Source organism: Hyperoodon ampullatus, assembly GCF_949752795.1.
Source record: "Hyperoodon ampullatus genome assembly, chromosome: 3".
Lineage (NCBI taxonomy): Eukaryota > Metazoa > Chordata > Mammalia > Artiodactyla > Ziphiidae > Hyperoodon > Hyperoodon ampullatus.
Genome location: NC_136916.1, coordinates 154,229,815 through 154,253,502, shown reverse-complemented (window position 1 = coordinate 154,253,502; position 23,688 = coordinate 154,229,815). Strand labels below are relative to the sequence as shown.

General features: G+C 51.2%; 1 protein-coding gene across 1 annotated transcript in view; it reads right to left on the bottom strand.

Moving 5' to 3' along the window:
• Positions 1–23,688, bottom strand: part of LRRC74A (leucine rich repeat containing 74A) — a gene marked incomplete at both ends in the record, with an annotated part of 59,824 nt that overhangs the window by 2,057 nt on the left and 34,079 nt on the right. Inside the window, 6 exon segments of the mRNA XM_079699192.1 lie at positions 11,770–11,852; positions 12,756–12,863; positions 17,043–17,189; positions 19,670–19,765; positions 22,925–23,119; positions 23,486–23,571. Coding sequence (XP_079555318.1) covers positions 11,770–11,852; positions 12,756–12,863; positions 17,043–17,189; positions 19,670–19,765; positions 22,925–23,119; positions 23,486–23,571 — 715 coding nt within the window.

Sequence of the window (23,688 nt, the reverse complement as noted above, 5' to 3'; positions counted from 1 at the left end):
GCCCACACCCCTACCACGTGGCTGCACTGCCTCCGTCTAACCCGCTCTCCCTTGACATACTTCTGCTGGGCCAGAGTAGGGCCGGAAGGGGCCCTGCATCCTCCCAGGCTGGGAAGGGGGCGGGACTGAGTTTGGCTCCGTGAAAGGAGTCACCCTGTCCACGACCCATCAGGGGTCCTTACCACTGAGGCTCTGGGGAGGCTCTCCTTCATGGGAGACCCCACTGGGCTGGCTGGTTCCTGACAGATTTACTGCCTCCCCAGCCCTGTGAGGCTGGGTGGCAGGGAGTGTGTCACCAGGGAGGCCTCTTCTGGAAGAAACACCTGTGTTGATCTCCCAGTGAGCAATCCAGTCCTCAGCTTTCCCGGTGCCCTTGGAACACCATAGGGTTCTTTCTGATTCCAGAGTTTGGCTGGAGCCGCAGCCTCGGGGCCAGTACTCCTGCCGTCTGGAGCATCTATGGGTATTCACCGTAGACGTGTTTGCAGTGGGCGCTGCCAGGCTGCCGGGCGGTGTGTCTGCTGGAACCGTTCTCGGGAAACCCCACGGCTGGGCTGCTGAGAGCAAGGATCTGTTCACTCTTTCTCCCATCCTTTGACTGGATCCACTCAATATCTCTGAGGTCCCCCCCCAACTCTGCCCCAGGCACGGTGCTAAGCATGGAGAGCCATGCGTGGACAGCTCAGCCCAGACTCCAGGGGCTGACAGTCCAGTTGGGGAGGGCCATGTGTCACCAGTGGACCTGCAGAGTGATGGCGAGCGCAGGGAATCTGGGGAGGGTGGCCGGTACCTCCCAGGAGGCTTTGGGTTGCACGTACCTCAGAGGGTGGAGCCCTGCTGAGAGGTTGGATATTTAGTAGCCACGCCCCCATCCCTTTCTTCTGTCACCTTTGCCCTCAGCCCACCTGTGCTCCCCTGGTCCCGCCCACCTCCACACACTGTTCTCGGGAAAGGCTTGGGGGTGAGTCTTTTTGGCTTGGCCACTTTCCTCAACTGCCTTCCAGAAACCCCCATTCTGGGGCCCCCTCTTCCTCACCGGTCTCTCCCCCTTGGTCCCCTCTGCTGGCTCTTCTTCTCACAGACCTCGCTAAGGATTCTGGAGCCCCCCAGGACTCAGGCCTTTGTCCCTTCACTTCCCTCTGCACTCAGACCCTCAGGGACCTCATCTGGTCTTGTGACGTTCAATATTATCTATATAACGTCCAGGACCTGCAAACACACCCCCGTCCAGACCCCTCCTCCAAGTCCAGGCTTGGACTCCAACACCGGCTCCACTCCCCTCTGCAATGTCTAATAGACATCCCTAAACTAACTCCCAGTTTTCTCTCTCTCCACCCCCGACACCCAAATCTACTCCAGCAGAGTTCCCCTCGGCCAGCTCAGTGATGAGACTTCATTCCTCCAGCTGCTGGGGGCCTGAGCCTGGGGGCCACGTGATGCCTCTCTTTCTCGCACAGCCAGTGCCCCACCTGATGGGGAGCATGGTTGGTGCCACCTTTAGACACATCCAGGGTCCGCCCACACCCATCACCCCACCACTTCCTCCTTCAGCTCTTGCCTCCATCATTGCAATAGTCTCCCAGTGGATTTTCCTGATCCCGCCTTTCAATCCCTAAAGCCTATTCTTTTTTTTTTTTTTTTTTTCAATTTGTGGTGGTTTTTTTTGGTTTTTGTTTTAATTAATTATTTATTTATTTTTGGCTGCATTGGGTCTTTGCTGCTGTGCGCTGGGGGGGCTACTCTTCATTGTGGTGCTCTGGCTTCTCATTGTGGTGGCTTCTCTTGTTGCAGAACACAGGCTCTAGGCACACAGGCTTCAGTAGTCGTGGCATGCACACTCAGTAGTTGCGGCGCATGGGCTTAGCCGCTCCACGGCATGTGGGATCTTCCCAGACCAGGGATCGAACCTGTGTCCCCTGCATCGTCAGACGGATTCCCAACCACTGCGCCACCAGGGAAGTCCCACCTAAAGCCTATTCTTAACACAGCAGCCAGAACACCCTTTTCAAAGATGTCGGAGTCTGGCCCTCCTCTGCCCCAAACCCTGCAAGGGCCCATCTCACTCACACCCACGTTGCCCACAGGCCTCAAGGCCCCACTTGATCGGGCCCTGCTCCAACCTCACCTCCCGCCATGCTCTCCTTCCCTCTCTGTTCCAGCCTTGGGCTGCCTTACCGACCCTAAGATGCCCCAGGCTGGCTCCTGTCCTGGGGCCTGTGCTCAGCCTGAAGAGCTCTTCCCCCAGATCCACATGGCTCTCCCTCACTGCCTTCATGCTGTTGCTCAGATACCACCCCTCACCCGTTTAAAATCATAACTTCCCCCACCCCTAGCAATGACCCTCCTGAACCACCATACGCCGCTCTATTTTTTCGCCCATAGTACTATTATCTTCTAACACTGTATATGATTCACTTATTTATTATATTTATTACTTGTGGGCAGTCTCTTCCTGCTAGAATGTAAACGCTGTGTAAAGGATGGGTTTTATCGTTTTTATTCATTGATGTATCCCAAACATACCCACAACAGCACCAGACACATAGTAAGCCCTTAATAAATGTTTATTGAATTTAATTGAAGTCACTTACACTTTAGAGTAAATAAATGTACATGTTTTCCCTCCCCCTTACATTGTAAGTTTTCCCCCACTAATTCAAGAAGGGTTTTTCCCCTGCATCACAGTGCTCTTGGGAAAAGTATTTGTCGGGGGCAGGGGGGCTGTGAGTTTTATGGTCTTGAAATAACACTGAGTGGATGGAGGACCCACGGTGGAGCCAGGACTCATGGAAGGAGAAGCTGGGAGAGCTGCCTGCTACCTCCCAAAAGGCAGGGTGTGGAGGTGGCAGCCTCTTGGGTGTGACAGAGAAAAGCGACAGCGCCTCACACGTGTTCACGGTGTGACTACAAGTGATTGCTCCAAGGACAGCGGTGAGGAGGGAGGTGCAGAGAACCAGACAAGGGCGGGTCCTCGGGGTTGAGTCCTCCAGCCCGTTTTCATGGCCAGATGGGCCCAGGAAGCAAACTGGACTCTGCATCAGCAAGGTGTCTGTTCTCTGCGGGACGACCTGCAGAAGCTACTCAGCGGGGCCCCCTTGCAAGGCCACGGGGTGGATTTGATGTTTATGCCATTGTCAGCTTTTTAAAATGTATCATTTATTGTGATTTTTTCTTCATTCTAAATATACATCCACTTTCTATACCTAACATTATATTTGTAAATTTGTGTATATATATATATATATATATATATATATATATATATATATATATATATATATATATTTTTTTTTTTTTAAAGAGGGTCCCCAGATTGTATAAGCTCAGGCTCCAAGAACCTGCATCTTCCCCTGAGGGGGCAGATTGAGGGTTCTGGCCCGGGCTCCCCTGGTGTCGCTGAAGCCAGCTGCATTGCTGCCTTTTTCAGGTACCTAATAAGAGTTCGATTTCCCTGAGCCAGTTTGGAGTCCTGTTTTCTTAGAGCTGAAGCCGCTGTGCGGAGTCAGAGGACTTGTGGGATTGGAGCGCCCTCTGCTGGAAAAATCGAGGTACAGCCGGGAGAGCGGTACACGCCAGGAGTGGCTGTATTGAAACCCCACTGTTAGGATTCTGGCAAGAAAGCAGGCGAGTCTGGGGGTTAGTACGCAGGTAAGCCCCTCCTGTTGGGCATGGACACATTCAAGTACACACACCGTGTCCTGTAATTCAAATGTGAGCATACTTCTGTGTACACGTGTTCCATTTCCACACCTGGGCTAACACCACCTGGGATCGGCTGCAGTGCCATCCTGACCCTAACTTCCCGGAGGCAGCATCTGACTCCACAGGTTAAGGGCTCGGTCCCCCACAGACTGCTCCCACTTTGCTGCCAGCTACAAGTGGGGTTCCCCCAGGACACCTGCACTCCTGACTAGCCAGCTACAAAGTAGGGGGTTCCCATCAAACTCCTTAGGTTTGGTAATTCACTGCAATGACTCACAGATCTCACTGAAAGTGCTATACTGCTGCTGGCAGTTTTATTATAAAGGTTATGACTCAGGAGCAGCCACATGAAGAGACATACAGGGCAAGATCTGGGAGGGAGGCAGAGCTTCTGTGCCCTCTGCCTGTGGAGTCGAGGCAAGTCACCTCCCAGGAAGCTCCCCTGGGCCCTGGTGTCCAGCGTTTTCATTGGGGTTTCATTACTTTTCATTACGCAGGCATGACTGATTGAACACTGGCTAGGGAGTGAGCTCAATCTCCAGCTCCCTGTCCTTCTATTGGCTGAAAGTCCCAACATCTGCTTACATGGTTGGTGTTTCCAGGAAGCTGTCTAGGTAGGGGTCCACCCTGGGTCACCTCGTTAGCATCACGAAGACACTCCTGTCACTCAGGAAATCCTGAGGGTTTTGAGGCGCATGCCAGGAACTGGGAAAAAGACCTGTTATGCTCTTGATTATACGGTAGCACGTGGACGCAGGCACAAGGGCTAGTCTCATTCAGCCTGGGCACACAGAAACAAGTCAGTCCCACCCCAGCTCATCCATAGACCCCCTAAGAGGTGGCAAAACAACACAGCAGCCCCCCCCAGGGGTCACACCACTGTCCCTTCTTAAAAGGCCCTGCTGAGCCCCAGAGAAGCCCCCTCCATCCCACACCACCCTCGGTCTCCCTTCCCCTCCAGGATGTCTGCTTCCTGGAGGAGAGCTGTTCCTTTCCTCTAGTTCAAGGCCACTGGTTGGCAGCCAGTGTTTAGGACACGGGCTTGCCTCGCCAATCATTGTTTTCTTTTGTTTAGAACCAAACCAAGCGAAACCAATCCCAAGCCCCTGCTTGGCAAGGCAGCCTGGTCCCCTGAGGACACTGCAGCTGCCACTGCAGCCACATACCAGAGGCTGCAGCGTGCAATGATGACCTGCAGGCCTGGCAACCAGAACCACGCCCACCAACGTCACCGCTGCCACTGCTCAGGGACTCCATCCAGCTGCAAAGCCACAGCTGCTGGAGGGAGTTCTCCGTGGTCCTTGCTTCTTTGGAGGCTGGCTCCTGAACCGAGCCCAGAGACTGCGTGTCTGGTGTAGGCATGAGCCTACATCCCAGCTGCAAGTCCCAGCTGCCCCTCTCAGGACCTGTAAGCTGGGGCACTCCCAGCCCAGGAAGGGGATTCAGACCTCAGGAGCCAAGAAAAAGGCCAGATGTCCACTGCACCCCCGGCATTGCCCACACAGTGCTGCTGGACCCTGGCCCTCCCACCTCCCTCCGATTTTTAAGATTCTGGGCAAATTCTTTAGATTTCATGCAAGTTTTAAGCCAAAGCCCAAGGTTGGAATGCCTCCCACAGTGTTTCAAAGACCCAGTAGTTGGGTGTTTCAAAGATGGCTGCTCAGGGCTTCCCTGGTGGCGCAGTGGTTGAGAGTCCGCCTGCCGATGCAGGGGACACGGGTTCGTGCCCCGGTCCCGGAGGATCCCACATGCTGCGGAGCGGCTGGGCCCGTGAGCCATGGCCGCTGAGCCTGCGCGTCCGGAGCCTGTGCTCCGCAACGGGAGAGGCCACAGCAGTGAGAGGCCCGCGTACCGCAAAAAAAAAAAAAAAAAAAAAAAAGATGGCTGCTCAGTTTGGCCCCTAACGCCTTCCTGGACCTCAATCTCCCCGCACGTCTCCCTCACAGGAGAGGAACTCCACTGGCGTGAGGTCATGCTTACATTAAGCACTTACTGTGTGCCAGGCCTGGGGCTCAGTGTTTCACATGCAACTCTGCGGGGGCAGATAAGGAGATTCAGGGAGACTGAGTGACTAGCTCAAGGTCACAGAGCTGATCACTGGTGAAGCCAGACAGAATTCAAACCGAGAACTGTCGAATGACAGAATTTGCATGCTCAACCACTTTATGGTTCTGGCACACAGAGATATTCCACACTCTTCCTTCTCATCTCCCATCTCACCTCCCCTGGCTCAATTTCTGAGCAACATAGGGGGCAGGGAGGGCACACCAACCTGACCTTGAGAATTCAGTCACATAGAGCATCATCAAGTCTGCCTTCGCTTCCCTCCCCACTGGCCAGTCCAGCCTGGCCTGGAGCTCATGCTTGCTTATGAATTATTTTTCTGTTTCTTACAGAAACGATGTAAACAGAGAAAGTGCATTTAAACTTCTCCCTGTAGATACAAAACTGCGCAGAAGCCACAGAGGGGCAGGGGAGCACAGTGGTTAAGAGCTCAGGGAACCAGGGTCGTATTGCCTGGGTCTGCATCTCAGCCTTGCTGCTTACTAGCAGAAGACTTTGGGCGAGATGCTTAACTTCTCCATGCCTGCGTTTCCCCAGCTGTAAAATGGGGATGATTACATACCTCACTGTATAGGGTCCCTGTGAGGATGCATAGAGTTAGTGCACATATATCAGGAGAAAACCGTAATTTGAAAAGATACATGCACCCCAGTGTTCATTGCAGCACTATTTACAATAGTCAAGACATGGAAGCAACCTAAATATCCATTGACAGACACATGGAAGCAACCTAAATATCCATTGACAGAGGAATGGATAAAGAAGATGTGGTATATATATATACATAATGGAATATTACTCAGCCATAAAAAAGAATAAAATATTGCCATTTGCAGCAACTTGGATGGATCTAGAGATTGTCATACTAAGTGAAGTAAGTCAGACAAAGAAAAACAAATAACATATGATATCACTTGTGTGTGGAATCTTAAAAAAATGGTACAAATGAACTTATTTACAAAACAGAAATAGACTCACAGATGTAGAAAACCAGGGGAGAAAGGGAGGGGAGAGGGATAAGTTGGGAGATTGGGATTGACATATACACACTACTATATATAAAATAGGTAACTCATAAGGACCTACCGTATAGCACAGGGAACTCTACTCAGTACTCTGTAATGACCTGTATGGGAAAAGAATCTAAAAAAGAGTGGATATATGTATATGTGGATATGTATATGTATATATGTAACAGATACACTCTGCTGTACACCTGAAACTAACACAACACTGTAAATCAACTAAACTCCAATAAGAATTAAAACAAAACAAAGAGTTAGTGCACAAAGCCAAACTGAGCTGGGCATGGAAGGAGGGCATGCCCAGGGTACCATTCCCCTGCACTGCAGCTGACCCCCTTTGGTGCTGGGCTCATGGGCCAGCACCTCTGGGCCATCTTTGACCTGACAGCCCCTCCTACTCCTGCAAGGCCCCTCTCCCTCCGCCTTGGTCTTCAGCTCCTGCTGGGGTCCTCCTGCCTGCAGCCTCCTGACATGGCAAGCTGATAAAGCACGACTCAGCCCATTGTCAGGGGGCGTGTTCCTTGTGCAGTACCCTCACCCAATGGAGCAAGCCTCCTCTATAGTCTTGCCCAGCCCCAGGGTGGGCTGGCTGAGGGAGGGGACTGAATGTTTATGGAGCTTGTGCTAAGCACCGGAGTGCGGTGTAGCTGTGAGTAACTTTGATTCATAATGAGGACACCAAGCCTTGGACAGGTCTGCCCAGTTGTCAGGCTGCTAGACCCTTTGGGGCTCTGATTTCATGTCAGGCTCTGTGGGGGCAGAAGTTTGGGAGATCAGGGAAAGGGCACAGGAAGGACTGCAAAGCAGTCTGATGGGAGCACAACCTTCAGGTGGATTTTGGAGCTGATGTGACACCTAGTGGCCACAAGTAGAAACTACTCCACAGTTGGGCAGGTTCCAGGGCAACCCACAGACAGGCAGGGTTTTGGCTGGGCCTGTGTGATTGCGGGTGGGCCTGGAGGGTCGGGGATGGTGGCTTCCCCATATCTCCATCATTCCCCCAAAGCTACCCAAACAAAAAATAACATTTGATGAGAAAATGTGCTGCTTTTTCTATTTTCTATTAAAGATGAATAAAAGCATCTTGAGAAAACTGCTGTTTTTATTGATCCCTAATCTATAGTCCATAATAAATTTTGATACTTCATAGCCTAATAATCTTCAGGGTTCCACCCAGATACCAGTAATTATTGAATGCTCAGTTACAGGCATGGACTTGATGGAGAATTTTATAGATTATAATAAACTTAAAAGACAGGCTCCCTGACTTCAAGGGGATTTGATTTATTTGGGGAGTCAGAGCAAAGACATCTACATACCCTGATGAGTGGGGTGGGCGTGAGTTTCAGCTCACAAACTCTTTATTGCATTTCTTTATTTTTTTTTCATCATCCTAATTTTGACTGAGTCCATACAACCATCCAATGAAAATTCAACTTCAAGTTAAGACTTTGAATAAGGGAAGGGAGGGGAAATATGCTGTGGGGAGGGGGACACAGATTATTTCAAATAATGATTCTGCCAGGAGTGAGAAGTCTTAGCATCACCTCCACCCTCGATGAAGAAACAAAATGAAACCTGAGGGCTGGTGCCTTGATTCCCAGATGCCATTCCAGCACTTCACTGGTGTTCCAAAGTGTGGGTTCCTGGGCACCCCCCCAAACTCTCCCAGCTTTCCACTTGCCCAAGACAATTGCCAAGTGAATGAGGTTTTTCATTTCACAGGTATTTTTTATTGAGCACTTACTATGAGCAGGCACTGTGCAGGTGCAAAGGAGGCGCACAAGACCGTTCCTGCCCTTGTCCATCCCAAGGATGACTGGAGAGGTTAATCAAAATCCTTGAAGGTACCCATTCCCCCCACCTGCTCATCATATGCTGTTCTTGGCTAAACCTTCTCATCTTTTGCTAAGCTCCTCATGCCTCCCCAGTTTTCCAAGGAATTTTACAAAGAAATGCAGAATGGCAGATCCCTAGAACAGATGGGGATCCCTTTTTTCAGCTGTCCCACTATTCGGGTGGAACCATGAGGCTCCAAGTTCAGGTGGCCAGCTCATGCTGGGCCACAGCTAGATGCCAGTTCTCTCTTGCCCTGAGCTCTCTCCACGTGACCCCCTGGCATTTGCTTCTAAAGGCCCCTGTCCTCATTTCCTGAGCATCTGTTCCCTCTGCCACTGCCTCCTGAATCTCAGCAATCTCCGCTTGACACCGTTTACGAGCACTGTGATGACTGCTTTTGTGCACTGACCTTCTCCCCACTGATCTCTTCCACCACCTAGCAACCCCACGCTCTCCCAATTTGTTCTTTTGGCGCTTAACGAGGCCACCAAGGACGTGCCCCCTAAAACAGGAGGGTGCTCCCTGGGGGGAAGGGCATGCCACCAGCAGCCCGGAGACCCAAGCTAGACTTTATTGCCTCGCTCACAGCCTTGGTGTCTTTCCGCCGAGGTTTCAGCCAGCTCTCCGCCTCGTCCCAGCCACCAGCCAATGTGCCAGGAGTTCTCTGTCACTGAGACTTCTTTCCAGACCAGACGCGTTGCTATGGCTTCGTCATTTTCAAGAAACTGGTTTGAAAGGTAAGGGGATAATGCTGAGCACCAACGTAGCCTCGTGGCTCATCGACAAGAGTGTTTGGACAGGCTCGAGCCCAAGCGAGACCATGTGTAAACCCATCTCTCATCTCGGCAGAGTGTTGAACGTGGAGAGGTTCGGCGTGGGCACAGGGATGGGGATGGGTTTACGCTGTCGGCAGGGCTTCGGTAGCAGATTTAAGTTTAGAATGTGCACACGCTCATCCTGGGTCTGAGCCACCCAGCCCATGTTAGAGAAACACATGTGTGCAAACACAACATGCAAAAGAATGTTGGTGACTGATGATGATGTGTACTAGCAAAATACTGGCAATCACTTAAATGTCCATAAAAGGAGAGTCTCTTTCTGCACTATGAAGTACCATGTAGCAGTTAAAAAGGCTGAGATAGATCTAAACATGCCAACATGGACAGTTCACCAAGACACATTGTAAGGCAAAGCAAGTTCAGAGGAATGTGACAGTATGATTCTATTTCTGATAAATAAGAAGCTGTGTGTGTGTGTGCACACGTGTGTGTATGAGGGTAAAATGATATAATAGTAAAACACATGTGTACTCTGAGCCTACCACCTGCCAGGTAGTGTTCTAAGGGCATCATAGGCATTAACTCATTTAATCCTTAAAAGCTCCCAGCACCATAGGTACTATTATTAGCCCCATATACAGATGGGTAAACTGAGGCACAGGGAGGTTGGGTAAATTGCCCAAGGTTCCACAGGAGTGGAGCTGAGATTGGAACTCAGGTGGCCTGGTCCTAGAGTCCCTGTTTTTAACACTTAGAGAACACTCACTCATACACACACACACACACACACACACACACACACACACACACACACACACACTTGATTGCAAGTACGTGGGAAAAGCTATGGAAACGTGCACCTGGGATTGTTCACGAGCGCCCTCTGGGAGGCAGCAGGGGCTGTGGGGGCAGGTAAAAGAGGCCCTTCACTTTCTCCCTAGTATACTTCTGTGGATTTAGAATTTTTACAGGTAGATATTATTTGTACCAAAAAATGACAATGAAAAAATCATGCAACAGTAAAAATGACCACCCTGCTCTTCAACTGGAACCAACAGAGCTGCAGTGTGTGACCTGAGGGGAACTTGAGGTGCCCACAAGAGCTCCCCACTTGGGTCCTGAGACCCCAGTTCTGCCTCTCCATGGCCACGTGCCCTCATCTGCAAAGCTGGAGGGTTGCTGGACCTGGACCCGGTCTCCTGACCTCTGCCTTGTGCTCTTCCCCACCAGCGTCCCAAGGAACAGGAGGCCGTACTTCAGGGAGGGCAGGCGGGGAGGTCCAGGACACAGGCACAGAGTAGGGGGGCCTGGGGTGGAGTGCATGCCTGAGCCACCCTGCGGGTGTCCGGGGTGCTTGCCGGATGATGGTGTCGTTCCTGGATGACAGCATCATGTGCCAGCCCCTTATGTGCGTTGTCTCCACTTGATTCTTTTGAAACTCTCTCGGGTGCTGTGGTTATCACCCCATTCTAAAGACTTGGAGACTGAGAGCTCTGTGCACGGCCCCACTCTTACTAGCTAGAGCAGGGTTGCAGCTGGGTCAGTCTGTGTGGTGGCTTCTCCACACATGAGAGATGCTGATGGGGGCAAGGACGGAGGTAGTGGGAGAAGGCTGTGGGGCAGGACCAGATGGGGGCCTCCTCTGACAGACTCCTTAGGGATTCCATGAGACAACAAGCCGCAGGGCCTTATGGACCAACCTGCAGACCAGCAGGGTCCTGCAGCCTCGGCGAGGAGGAGTGGGTCCTGGGACCACTCAGACCGGGGTGTTAAGGTCACAGCTGCCCCTTTCTGGCCACAAGCACTGGCTCTGTGTTTTCCTTCTCTAAAGCTCCGATCCTTATTCACAGCATGGGCGTGATGCTAGTGCCCGTTGGGCGCTGTGAGAATTCAGGCACCCGTCTGGTGACCGGCGGAGCACTTGGCACATGGTAAGGGCTCATGGATGTTGGTTGCTGTTATGACCATTATCATGGTCCTTTCTGATCTCTTCAAGGAGTTCAGCCTAAGTCACAACCTGCCTGGTTGCCTAAACTCCAGCAGCGTTGAAAGACCTGCAGTTCCTCAGTGCACCCTGTTGGCCCACACTTCGAGCTTGGTACTTGCCGTCCTCTGTCCTCTTGTCTGTCTGTGTGACACCCCTTTCCCTCCAGTGATACCTCCTCTTTGGGCCACTGTGATACCTGTACACGCCCCCAACTGCCCCTCTCACCTCACCAGGGCCTAACCATTTGCTGCTTGTGTCACCTCCTATCTGCTCCAGGGCGGCCCCAGGAGCCAGGATGCCTTAGAGGGAACCGGGGGCCTGCCCAGGGCAGAAGGGTAGCCCAGATAGGGCCGGACGGCGGGGCTGGGCTGACCTGAAGTCCACCATATCTGTCTTCTCACCCAGCTTCTTTATCAGCTCCCTGACTTGGTACCGGTTTATGGGGACCTTGTTCTGCTGAGGAAGCAGATAGAACAAGCAAGGTCAGTGGAGTTCTCTGCTCCCCCCAGACCTCTCCCGTCACACACACACACACACACACACACACACCCCACAATGCCTCACTGCCCTTGGGACCACGGCTGGCAACAGTTTCCTCAGTTCAGAAGAAACTGAACCCACACCATGCAGGGCAGGAATAAGCATCCCCGCCCATGTCCGTGGGTCACTGCCCAGACTCCAGAGCCTCTCTTTTCTCTGGGGAGCCATAGGGGTGAAGGAGATGGGGATCCAGCTGGAGTAGGCGGCGACTTTGCAGCATGGGAAGTTCATCCTTATCTCCCTGCTACCGAGTCTGGCCGGCCCTCTTCACCACGGGCCTGGCACCGAGGGTCTTATCCCCCCACCTGGGCTCCCATGAAGTCCTATTCTTGCAGGGCCTGTCCTTCCTAGGGCTGCCCTGGTGACAGACCTTTTCATGCTTGCATTTCAGGGGGCCCTCAGCACCTCCATCATACCCCACAGGTGAAGGTGTGGGATTTCAGGCAAGATGATAGGGCCAAAGGCGAAATACTGCGGTTTCTGGTTGTGGTCTCTTCTCTCGCTCCCTTTTAAAATCTGCCCAGTAGCCACATGCAATGGGAGAAGGACCTAAAAGATAAAGAATGTGTGTCTTCAGGCAGCATCTTGGGTCACCAGTGGCACCCAGATGTGCAGTACAGAGACTGACTTCAGCAGGCAGTGGAAGGAGGCCTTAGGTGTCCCTCTGGGTCTAGATAAAGCAGTGGGTAAGTTGGCTTCTCACAGCCAATCCCAAATAGCTCTTTGAGGTGCTCATGCTGTGTCCTGTCTGTCTCTCTCTCACACACACACCCCTGCGCGTGCACACATAGTGCCTGCGCCCACTAGGAATCCACACACCTGTATCATAGCTTTCCGGAACTCGCCCACAGGCATCGTTGTCTCTCCACTAGGGTTCAAGCTCCTGAAGAAGTCCAGGACTGAGATTTTGTGTTGGTCTGCATAGCTCTGAGAGAAGCAGGAGACACCAGGAGCCTTGTAATATCTATACCAACTCCCCCCACCCCCACCCCCCACCCCTGCTTCCCACCCCTGCCCACCCAGACCGAGGTCTGAGGTCAGGCAGAGCCACACGCCATGATGCTTCTGTGTTGGCCCCACCTACACTGAGCAGGCTCTCCTGCCATTCCACGTTCCACAGGTGGAAGGACTGGAGTCGACACTGCTGAGCGAACTGTGGGAACGGTTTGAAGGGAATAGGGCGGTGATCATGTTTACATATATTATTTAGTTTTGAAGTTGTCCTGCTAAGACTAGCAAAGATGGTGCTCTATGTACGTGGGTGGGCTGTTGTTAACTCAGAGACCAAAAGACTGAACCGCAGCCAGGTAGTGGGACAGGCTCCTGGTGTTCACAGAATTCTCATCGTCTTATACAAATACTTATATGGAGACGTACTGTGTTAGAGTATTTAAAAATAATATTTCACTGTTTTCAGTTCAAAGGTATTACCTACTCACATTTTAAGGAAAGTATAGATTCATAGAAAGAAGAAAATTAAAAATAACCCATAAATCCAGTCCCACCATCCAGAGGTAACACCTTGATGTATATTTTTTCATCTACCTGTCTATCTATCTACCTACCTATCTATCTATGTATCTATCCATCTATCTACCTATCTACTAAACATACTGTTTTATAAAATGCACTGTATTAATATATTGTGAACTTTCCAATACCATTAAAATATTCTTTTGGGTCCTTTTTTAGTATCTTTTTGTTTCTTTTCCCCTCCGACTCTCAAAAGGCCATAGGCAAGGCCCAGCTTTCTCGATAGATATTTCTGCAGACACCCTGCTCACAGAGGAATTCCTTGGGGATCAGTCCCTGGTCCCTGCTCTCCTCTCCCCACACTTCCCTCTCTAGTGTGCGCTGCCTACACCAGCCCACCCCGGGGTGAATCCCACCTACGCTTCCAGTTCTGCGTCCCCAGCAGCTGCTCGCAAGTCCATGCTGAACCCCATCGACACCTCAATCCTACACGTCTAAAGCAAACCTCAGTTAGCTGAATTCTGCAATCTGTTACTGAGCGCTGCGGCAGATACCATGGGCGGGCTCTCAACACCCACTCCGCTTCCTTCACAGCCCGCCTCTCTATAACACAGAGGCTGGAAAACTAAAAACCAGCATTCCCCAAGCCCCCTTGAAGCTACGGGTCAGAATGGGATGGGTTTCGCCAAGCCCTTGGGTGATGCGTATGTGTGACCCATGTGATCTGGAGAGAGCAGGCTGCCGGCAGCCATGGGGGTGGCTTCCCAATTCAGTGGGCGATTCCTGATTGGGCGGCTTCCTGACCTAGGCAGAAGCAGCAGCCATCCTGGCTAGCCAGTTGGGGTGTCTGGCGAGCCATTTCTGGAATCTAAACGTAGAGTCTTTCTTCAGCCCTCCTAATGTCTCTGGGGTCTATCGCTGGTAATAGATCCCTCTTTGCTTAACCTAGCGGAGTGGATTCTGTGGTCAGCAACTAAGAGCCTTGATGGGCATAAGGGCCTGTACGTTGGTAGGTGCTTTTGATAAGACCCAACGTAGCTCCTGCCCTGGAGGAGTTCAGAGTCTTGCGGTGAAAGGGTGAAGGAGAGGGCTGCAGGAGTGTGTGGCAAGGGTATATACTCTGGACCAGGAAACCTGAGAAGGGTTGCCTGAGGACGTGACACTCCGGTACAGACCTAGAGAGTGAGGAGGAGTGAGTGAGACACAGAGGAAGGGTGTTTAGGCAGAGGGACTCAGAGTTAACGTCAAGAGAGAACTGATGCAAAAAGGAATGGGGAGGGACTTCCCCGGTGGCGCAGTGGTTAAGAATTCGCCTGCCGATGCAGGAGACACGGGTTCGAGCCCTGGCCTGGGAAGATCCCACATGCTGCGGAGCAACTAAGCCTGTGCACCACAACTACTGAGCCTGCACTCTAGAGCCCACGAGCCACAACTACTGAGCCCACGTCCCACAACTACTAAAGCCTGCACGCCTAGAGCCCGTGCTCCGCAACAAGAGAAGCCACCACAATGAGAAGCCCGCGCACCGCAAGGGAGAGTAGCCCCCGCTCGCCGCAACTAGAGAAAGCCTGTGCGCGGCAACGAAGACCCAATGCAGTCAAAAAAATAAAAAAATTAAAAAAAAAAAAAAGGAATGGGGAGAAATCCAGTGGGGCTGAAATGTAGAGGAGGCGGGGAGGATGGGAGGGATGAGGCCAGAGTGGGAGGCAGGGCCAGGGGGCGGTCCCTTTTCCCCACAGGACTTCCCTATTGCTGGCAATGTTACCATTGTTCTTTTAGTCCACTGGGCTTAAAAATTGGGGGTTATCTTTGGCTCTCTCCTCTCCCCACACACCTCCCTTCTCCCAACACACACACACACACACACACACACACACACACACACACACACACATACATACACACCACTCACCAAGTCCTGGAGATGCTCCATAAAGATATCTCCTACATCTGTACCTCCACTCTCACTGTCATTTTCAGCCAAGTTACCGTTCTAGATCTGGAATACTACACTAGTGCCCTCATTGGTTTTCCCAGTCTCATATTTACCCCCTCAGTTCATTTCCCTCCCCGTTGCCAGAAAAATTACCCCTCAGTCCTGCTGGATTTACATCACAGCCTCTGCTCAACAACTCGCACTGGCTCCCTGCTCCCTGTGGACTCAAACCTCCCCCTGAGCCTAAAATCTGAGGACTGCTGCATCCAGCTCTAGCCTCTCTTTGCAGCCTTGACTCCCAGGCTTCCCTGTGAGACCAGAGCCACACGGTCCAGTTCCCACGCCCCAGACACACTGCAAGCGACTCCCACTCTGCTCCTTTGCTGGTTGGCATCCTCTTCCCTCCCTCTCTCTGTTGCTCACCTGCATCTTTTCCGCTTGCCAAGGCCCTTGCCCAGCCCCACCTCTGCCAGGAAGCACCCTTTGCTGTTTGCCTGCAGTGAACTCTAGTTTGGATTGTATTTGCTACCTTTGTCACTTGTTCATTATTTATCATATGACACTTTCTATTAGAAACGACTGTATCTGTCCCATCTTCCCAACCCGATTGTCGGGCCCCGAGGGGAAGGACTGTGGTTTACATTGTATGTATTGAGGCTCTCCTCTGGGATCCCTTTTCTACACTGTTTTAAAACAAGGAGCAAGCTCCCACTTTGCATCGGATAACTCTATTCCCCCTCTTCTTGCAAAACAGGTTTCCCCTCAGTTACACCTGACATCATCTTACTTGAAAAGATATAAAGATACTTGATACCGCTTTGCCTTCTAGAACTTTTCATACAATGATAGTTTTCATGCCAGAGCTCTCCTCTTTGGTTCTGGAAACTAAGGCACAGAGCAGACCAACCAGGGGCAGGAAGCAGCCCCAGTGACAAACACCATGAAGAACCGTGTTTACAGGACACCTTCCAGCTCCTGCTGCCTCAGGTGGTAATGGCCCTGCACCCAGCAGCAGGTGAGAGCTGGTGGTAGAAACACCAGGCCTGGGCAGTCACTGCTCTGTGAGGCTGTCTGACCAGAGGAGCTATAACATCCCTTCCAGCTCTAACATTCTCTGAGTTTTTATTTCCACTGTTACATCTGCCTCCTGTGACTGCCAGACACAATCTAAGACTTGAGCCAGGGGCAAGGTGACCATTAGGTATAAAACACTTGAGGGTTCCTTGTTAGCTGAAGCCACCAAATAGCCATCCTGACCACAGGGTCAGGATGTCTTGGCATCCTTACCAGCTATTGGGAAGAGGCTGCATGAATTGTGGGCTTATTGCCTGCCAAGCATTGTTCTAGGTCATGTGTAGTGTAGAATTTAATCTTCACAGCAGCCCTGCTGGGGTGGGTGCTATAATCAGGCCCATTTTACAGGTGAAGAGACTGAAGTACAGAGCACCTCAGTCACTTGTCTTTGGTTGCAGTGGAGGAGCCTGGCTGGTAGAAACCATCCTATTGCAAGGCCCTCCCACTTCAGCCAGTTCTCAGTCCTTCCTCTGGGAGCCAAGAGGAATATTCCACAGCTGAGATGTTCCTTGTCAGCCAGGACTGTGCAGACGCTCTGCGGGAGGAGAAACTCTAGGAAGCTGAGCCAAAGGTCAGCTCTTTCCAGGGGTCCCTGGGGGCTCTTAGAGGAAAGCAGGGCTCACCTGGATCAGTTTCACAGGGCTCGTCCACGTGAAGAGGTTTTTCTTGTTAGAGTCGCCTTGCACTGCTTTGTACATCACGTCCAGCTGGGGGTGGACAGCACACACTCCATCCAATATTTTCACAAACTGCTCTGACACCAGCACATTCTGAAGCAGGGAGAGAGGGGACCCGTCAGGGGGAGGGCACTGCCATCGTGCCATCTCCCAGACCAGCGGACTCTCCCAAGCAAAGTCAGTGTGTTGTCTTTTCTAGTTGGTTCTGCAGTACTGCTCCTAGGCTGGGACGGTTCACCTTTTTAGAGCCTGTGGTTTGACTTGTAAGTTTCCCACGCGATTTTGATCAGATGTCCTAGTTGGGTGCTGGTGGCCTGTCACACTGTCAATTCACTCTGCTCTCAGAAGGTGAGCATTAGTGTCTGTGTGTGACAGATAAGACACAGCCGTGGGGTTACGAGACTGGTCCCCAAACAAAGGCCCTGAAAAGCCCATTTCTACACCAGTGTTGGCCTTCAGAGCAGGTGCCGTGGCAGAGAGCACCCCTCATTCCAACCATCCCGTCATGGCTCAAAACGCACTGGGAACGCCCCCCTGTGGAAGTGGCCTCTGAGCCGGGTCGGAGGCCGCAGGAGAACATGTGGTCTGTGAAACGGTGTTCGATCAAACCTGGCCTCCCTCAGTGTGACTGACCTGCTTCATTCCTCAGATGTGGTTCTCAGTATCTTTTGCCATTTCAAAGAATTAGATCCATGCTTAAGGGCTGAAGACTTACTCCCTCCCCTTTAGAGACATTCTAGAGAAAGTTCTAGAAGCATCTACAATGAAGGGATTCTAACACCACTTAGAGTTATGGCGTCATCATTGACAAAAGGGAAGGAAAAGTCCAATTGAAACCTATTTGTTCTGGAAGGCTGGTGGAGTGGCAGTGAGATCCCAGCTCATGGGTTTCTATGCCGTCTTGGGGCGTCAACAGCACCATTTCTAACGTTTCCGCAGACAGGCAGCGCTGGGGTTCATACCTTCCAACCTGCACTGCGGGGGGCGGGGGGGCGGGGCCAAATGCTAACAAACTGGGGACCTGTGGTTGAGATTCAGAGGCGGTTTCACGGGGTGCAGGTCACAGCTGTAGGATGAAGGTGGAGAGAACCTCTGAAGAGGAAGACCCTTGAGCGCAGGAAGGAGCCTGGGGTGGGGAGGAAGGGGCGAGGGAACAGCGTGAAAAGAAAAGCAGGTATGTTTTTGTAATGTTTTATAATCGGTGGCAAATTTTACTTATTATTCAGTTCCAAAACGCTTGGGTTTCAAATTCAAAACATCATCACTGATAGAATTGTAAGTTATTAAAATCTTAACAAAACATCACATTAGTGTGGCATTAAACAAATGTAAAAGGACTTTAACACTGTACCTTTACAGAACTCTAGAATAGGAGGCAGAAGCCCTGCGTTGACTCCTTGCTGTGTTTCTCACTTGCTGTGTGGTCCTGGGCAAGTTACCTAACCTCTCTGTTTCAGTTTCCTTACGTGTAAAATGGGAAATTGAGAAAATGTACTTGTTATGGGTTGAATTGTATCCCCCCACAAAAAAAATGTTGAAATTCTAACCTCCAGTACCTGTGAATGTGACCTTATTGGGAAATAGGGTCTTGGCAGGTGATCAAGTTAAAATGAGGTCATTAGGGTGCGCCCTAATCTGATATGACTGGTGTCCTTATAAAAAAGGGAACACTGGGATATGGAGACAGACACGCCTACAGGGAGAAGCCACTGAGGCTGAAGACAGAGATTAGGGTGATATTTTTACAAGCCAAGGGACAGCAAAGATTGCCAGTAAACTACCAGAAGCTAGGAGAGAAGCAGGAATAGATTCTTCCTCACAGCCCTCTGGAGGAACCAACCCTACCAACACCTTGATCTTGGACTCCTAGCCTCCAGAACTGTGAGACAATAAATTTCAGCCACTTGGTTTGTGTACTTTGCCATGGCGGCCTTAGGTCATGGATACACTCTACCTACCTCCCAGGGTAGGAGTAAATGAAAAAATGAAAATGAAAAAAAGAGTATAGAATGGTAGACAAGTATAGGATATTGTTGGCACCAGCTCCCACCTCTAGGATGATTCCGGCGAGAGTAGCTGGCAGAGTGGAGTCACCTCCTCAGGCTTCCCTCTTCCATCAAGGTTTTTTTACACTCAAATACTACTCTGGGTAGGTTGAGTCATGAAATGAAAACACAGGTCTGCACATGTTTTAATACTCAGAGTCTAAAAATCCTGTGATTCTGGAAGCATTCTAAGGCCCAAAGCCATCCATCGACAAAGCTGACGGTAGACAAGTCTGTTCTGGGGGTCCCCCTGCCTTTGCTTCTGGTGTTCCTCCTCTCTGCCCTCAGGCCCACTGTTGGGGGTGCAGGTCCTGGGTTCCCAGGATCTGGTAAATAATGTCACACCATGATGTTTTTGACCGGATGGCTACTCCTACGGAAAGGACCTCTGGAGGGGGCAGAGTTGTTCTCTAAAAGGAGTAGCCTTTTCATGGAGCAGTTCTCTGAGGGCCCTGAGGGCTAGAGCTGGCACAGTGGCCATGGTAACTGGCTTGCTCCCAAGTGCAAGCAAACAATTTGATCACTTACGGAAATGTCAATATCCTCCATCTTGGATTTGGGGTTCCTCTTGATGGACAGGATAAGTAAAACAGCCCCATCCATACTTAGAGGGTTCAGGTAAAGCTGTGGGAGGAAGGGCGAGGCAGAAGGAGGCAGAGATGAGGACAGGAGAGGCTGGCTCAGAGCACGGTTTCCATTTCCTCCCATCAAATCCCAATCTCTGTCTTCCTCCCAGACTTCTCTGTAAGCACCCATCTCCCTGTCTATTTGTCACCCATTCACTTGTCCATCTCACTGCTCATCCATCCATCCATCCATCCATCTATCCATCCATTCACCTGTCCATCTCACTGCTCATCCATCCATCCATCCATCCATCCATCCATCATCCATCCATCCATCCAAATATCCATCCAACAAACATCCACGTGCTAGTCACTGGGTTAAGTGCTGAGGGATGCACAGGCAAACATGACAAGATCTCTGCCCTCAGGTAGCTTACACTCTAGAGGGGGACACAGGCAAACAAGCAAATGACATCTGAAGTGCGATGATGGCAATGACAGAGGTACCCACTGGTACCGTAGAAAACGAGGAAAGGGGCATCCAGTATGGTGGAGGGGACACTTGAGCTAAGCCTTGCAGAGCTAATGGGGATTAGCTAGGGATGAAGAAGGCAGACAGGACCAGAGGAGGGAATAAGGTGCACCAAAGAAGACAAGGGAAGGCAAGTGCAAAGGTGCAGAGGTGTGTGGGGAAAAGTAAACGTTTCATGAGCAGGAGCAGAGAGCGTGAGGCCACAGAGCTGTGATGGGTCAGATTGCACAGGACCTTGGGGGCTTAGCTAAGTACTCAGGGCTTTATCTCCACAGTACTGTGAGCCACTGCAGTGTGGTATGGAGGTTAACAGCAGGGTGCACGGAGCCCATTGGCTCTGCTTACTAGTTTTCTGGTCTTGTGTTAGTTCCCTGACTACTGTGTACCTATGGCCTAGGGCTGCACAGAGGAGTCAATACATAACTTCAGGTAAAGCATTCAAAAGAGTGCATGGTACATAGTAAGCAGCCAATGAATGTTACTTATTATTATTGAAGGCTTTCAGCTGATGGTTTCCTGATGAGGCTGACCAAAACTCTATGTCAGGGGGTTCCCAGGCTCTTTCAGTACTCCAGTGAGAAAAGACAGCCTGGAGCCCTGCCCTCATAGGGCTTAGCATCCAGAATCTTTGGTTTGACTCACGTGCAGGGGGAATTCCTTATTCTTCCAAGATTAAGAAAAGGAGGGCTGGGGCTGGCTGTGGAGAGCAACAGATAATTCCTGTGGCAAAACTGATGTGGCCTCCACATACGACCAAACTAAAAGGTATATTTTAAGCTTTTTTTCTTTCGCTTTTAAAACAATTTAAAAAATTAAAATAAAATATTTGGTCACCGTAGAAAAAATTTAAAAAGCAGTAGAAAAAAAAGTTAAAATTGCCTATATCCCACTAACCAGAGAAAATCCCTGTTGTCATTTTGCTGAGGCAGCATTTTAGTCTTAAAATTCAGATTCTCTGCACGTTCCTTGGCTTCATTGGCCACCGACCGAGGCTCAGTCCTCTGCAGGCTGGGTCAGTCTCTCTTCTCTGAGTCACACTTGGTGCCCCTCCAGCCAGGCCAGCCTCTGAGCTCCCCCCGTCACTAGACGGCCACCTGGTCTGGTCTGCAGTCACCACGCTCCCTCCACAGGTTGGAATCTGACTCCCTGTTGTCACCTCAGCAGCTCTAAGGTGGCTGTCCTCTCAGATGGTGGCTCATCTTCACTGATTCCTAACTCCCATTCTTCTTCCACCAGCACCCCCATGTCTTTGGTCCCCCCGAGTCACCTCCACATCTTGCGGGAGTTGGAGCTGCAGTGGAAAGCCAGGTAGAGCTGACATCTCTCTGCCTCTTGCTAGCTGCACGGCCTGACAAGTCACACAGCCTCAGTCTTCTCATCTGACAAATGGGGCTACTGGAGCCTGCTTGGTACGGCTGGGCCATGAAGAAGGAGGCAAAGCACTTGATATAGAACCTGGCTTGTGGTAGGAGTCCCAGAAAGGGGACCTATTAATAGAAGTCCACATCTTACATCAGTTCCCAACTTCCCATGAGCTTCTATGTTATGAATTAGCATCTATGAGCAAATTGATTTAAAATGAAATATGTATTCATTCATTCACTTAATAAATATTCAATGGGTATCTACTCTATGCCCAGGACCCTGCTAGGTACGGGGGATATAGTAATGGGCAAAGCCAAACATGTCTTTGTCCTCAGGAAACTTTCGAACTAGTGGTGACAGTCAAATAGTCACTCAAATGAGAGTATAAGGAAAAACTCTGGTGAGTTCTGCGTGAAGGGGCAAACAGGATCTGAGTGTTCCTGCAGGGTCCCTGGGGGAATTGCTGCTTCAGCTGTGCTCTGAGGCAGACCAGCAATTGAGGCCAGTGGAGGGAGCACTACAGGCCCTGCAGGAAGGGAGATGAAAAAAGACCCTGAGGCCATGGCTGGAGTGCGGGGGAGAGTGGGGGGTAAACTGAGGCTGGAGAAGCACACAGGGTGAGAGAACGGGATTTGAGCAACGGAGGCCATGGTCGGGGGGGCCTAAGTGGGAGGAGAGTAGGTATGGGTGGGGATGGAAGTCAGATTTATGCTCAGAATGCACACTCTTGCCGCAGTGTAGAGAAAACCTGGAGGAGGGAATTCCCTGGTGGTCCAGTGGTTAGGACTCGGTGCTTTCACTGACAGGGCCGGGGTTCAATCCCTGGTCTGGGAACTAAGATCTCGCAGGCCTATCAGCAAAGAAAAACAAAGAAACTGGAGGAGACCCAGATGGGAGCAAGCAAGACCCAACCCTGTGCCAGGTGAGAGCAGAGGGTGACACTGGGTTTGCAGCAGAGAGACAGCCAAGAACGTACACACATATGAAGCACAGGGTAGATTTTCTCTCCAGCAACATCCAGCTCCATCATCCTGCTGCCCCCACGCCAATACACGCAGACACACACGTGCATGCACACACATGGACACACGGACACATACACAGATGCACACACATGGAAGCATGGACACACACATGAATGCACGGACACATACATACACGTGCACACATACATGGGTGCAGAGACACACAGATGCACAGGTATACGCACATGGATGCACACACATGGAAGCATGGACACACACATGAATGCACGGACACACACACACACACACAAGTGCAGGCACAAGATGTCAGGTTCCCAGCTCGGGTGAAGACTACCTTCAGAACTTTGAGGCTTTCGTTCAACTCCAATCCTTTGCTGATTTTGGACAGCCCTTCATTGCTGATGTTGTTGCTGCTGAGGTCTAGGTAGGCCAGGGAGTTGTTGACTCTGAGGACCTCCCCTAAGGCTGCAGCCCCCTTGTTCCCAAAGCTGTTCATGGAGAGATCCAGTTTCTTCAGGGACACATTAGCCTGCAGGGAGAAGGGAGAACAGCACCAGCATGAAGACTGCATGCAACTCATCCAGCCAACGGGCCCCGATTTTTGTCCCCTGCTGTCATCCAGACAGGGTGCTCAGTGGTCCCCAGGAGGGAGATCAGCCAGATCTTTCCAGATCCCTCCCAGCTGGGCTCAGAGTCTCAAGTACTCTTGAGGCTCATTCCCTTTGGGCTGAGGTCATTCCCTACCCCCTAGTTAAACTGCTGCCGTGAAGTACCCCCAAAGATGCCAGCTAGGTTTCAGCAGGATGGATTTACCCATGGGGAAGGGTTCAAGGTGGCTGACTCAGGGCTTGGCCGTCCTCACTGGGGCTTAACATACCACTCCTGGAGGGCTTACCCGGAGACCGCTGCACAAGGCCACCGCTCCCTGGATGTAGAGGTGGTTCCAGCTCAGGTCCAGCGACTGGAGCCCCACGTTGAGGGCTGTGGGAGGGAAGGAGTCATCTCAGCATCCACCACACCACAGAGAACCCAGTCTCAGGGTTGGCAGAGGTCCATCACATTGGGAATAAGGACCGCTCAATCCTCATGCAAAGCAAA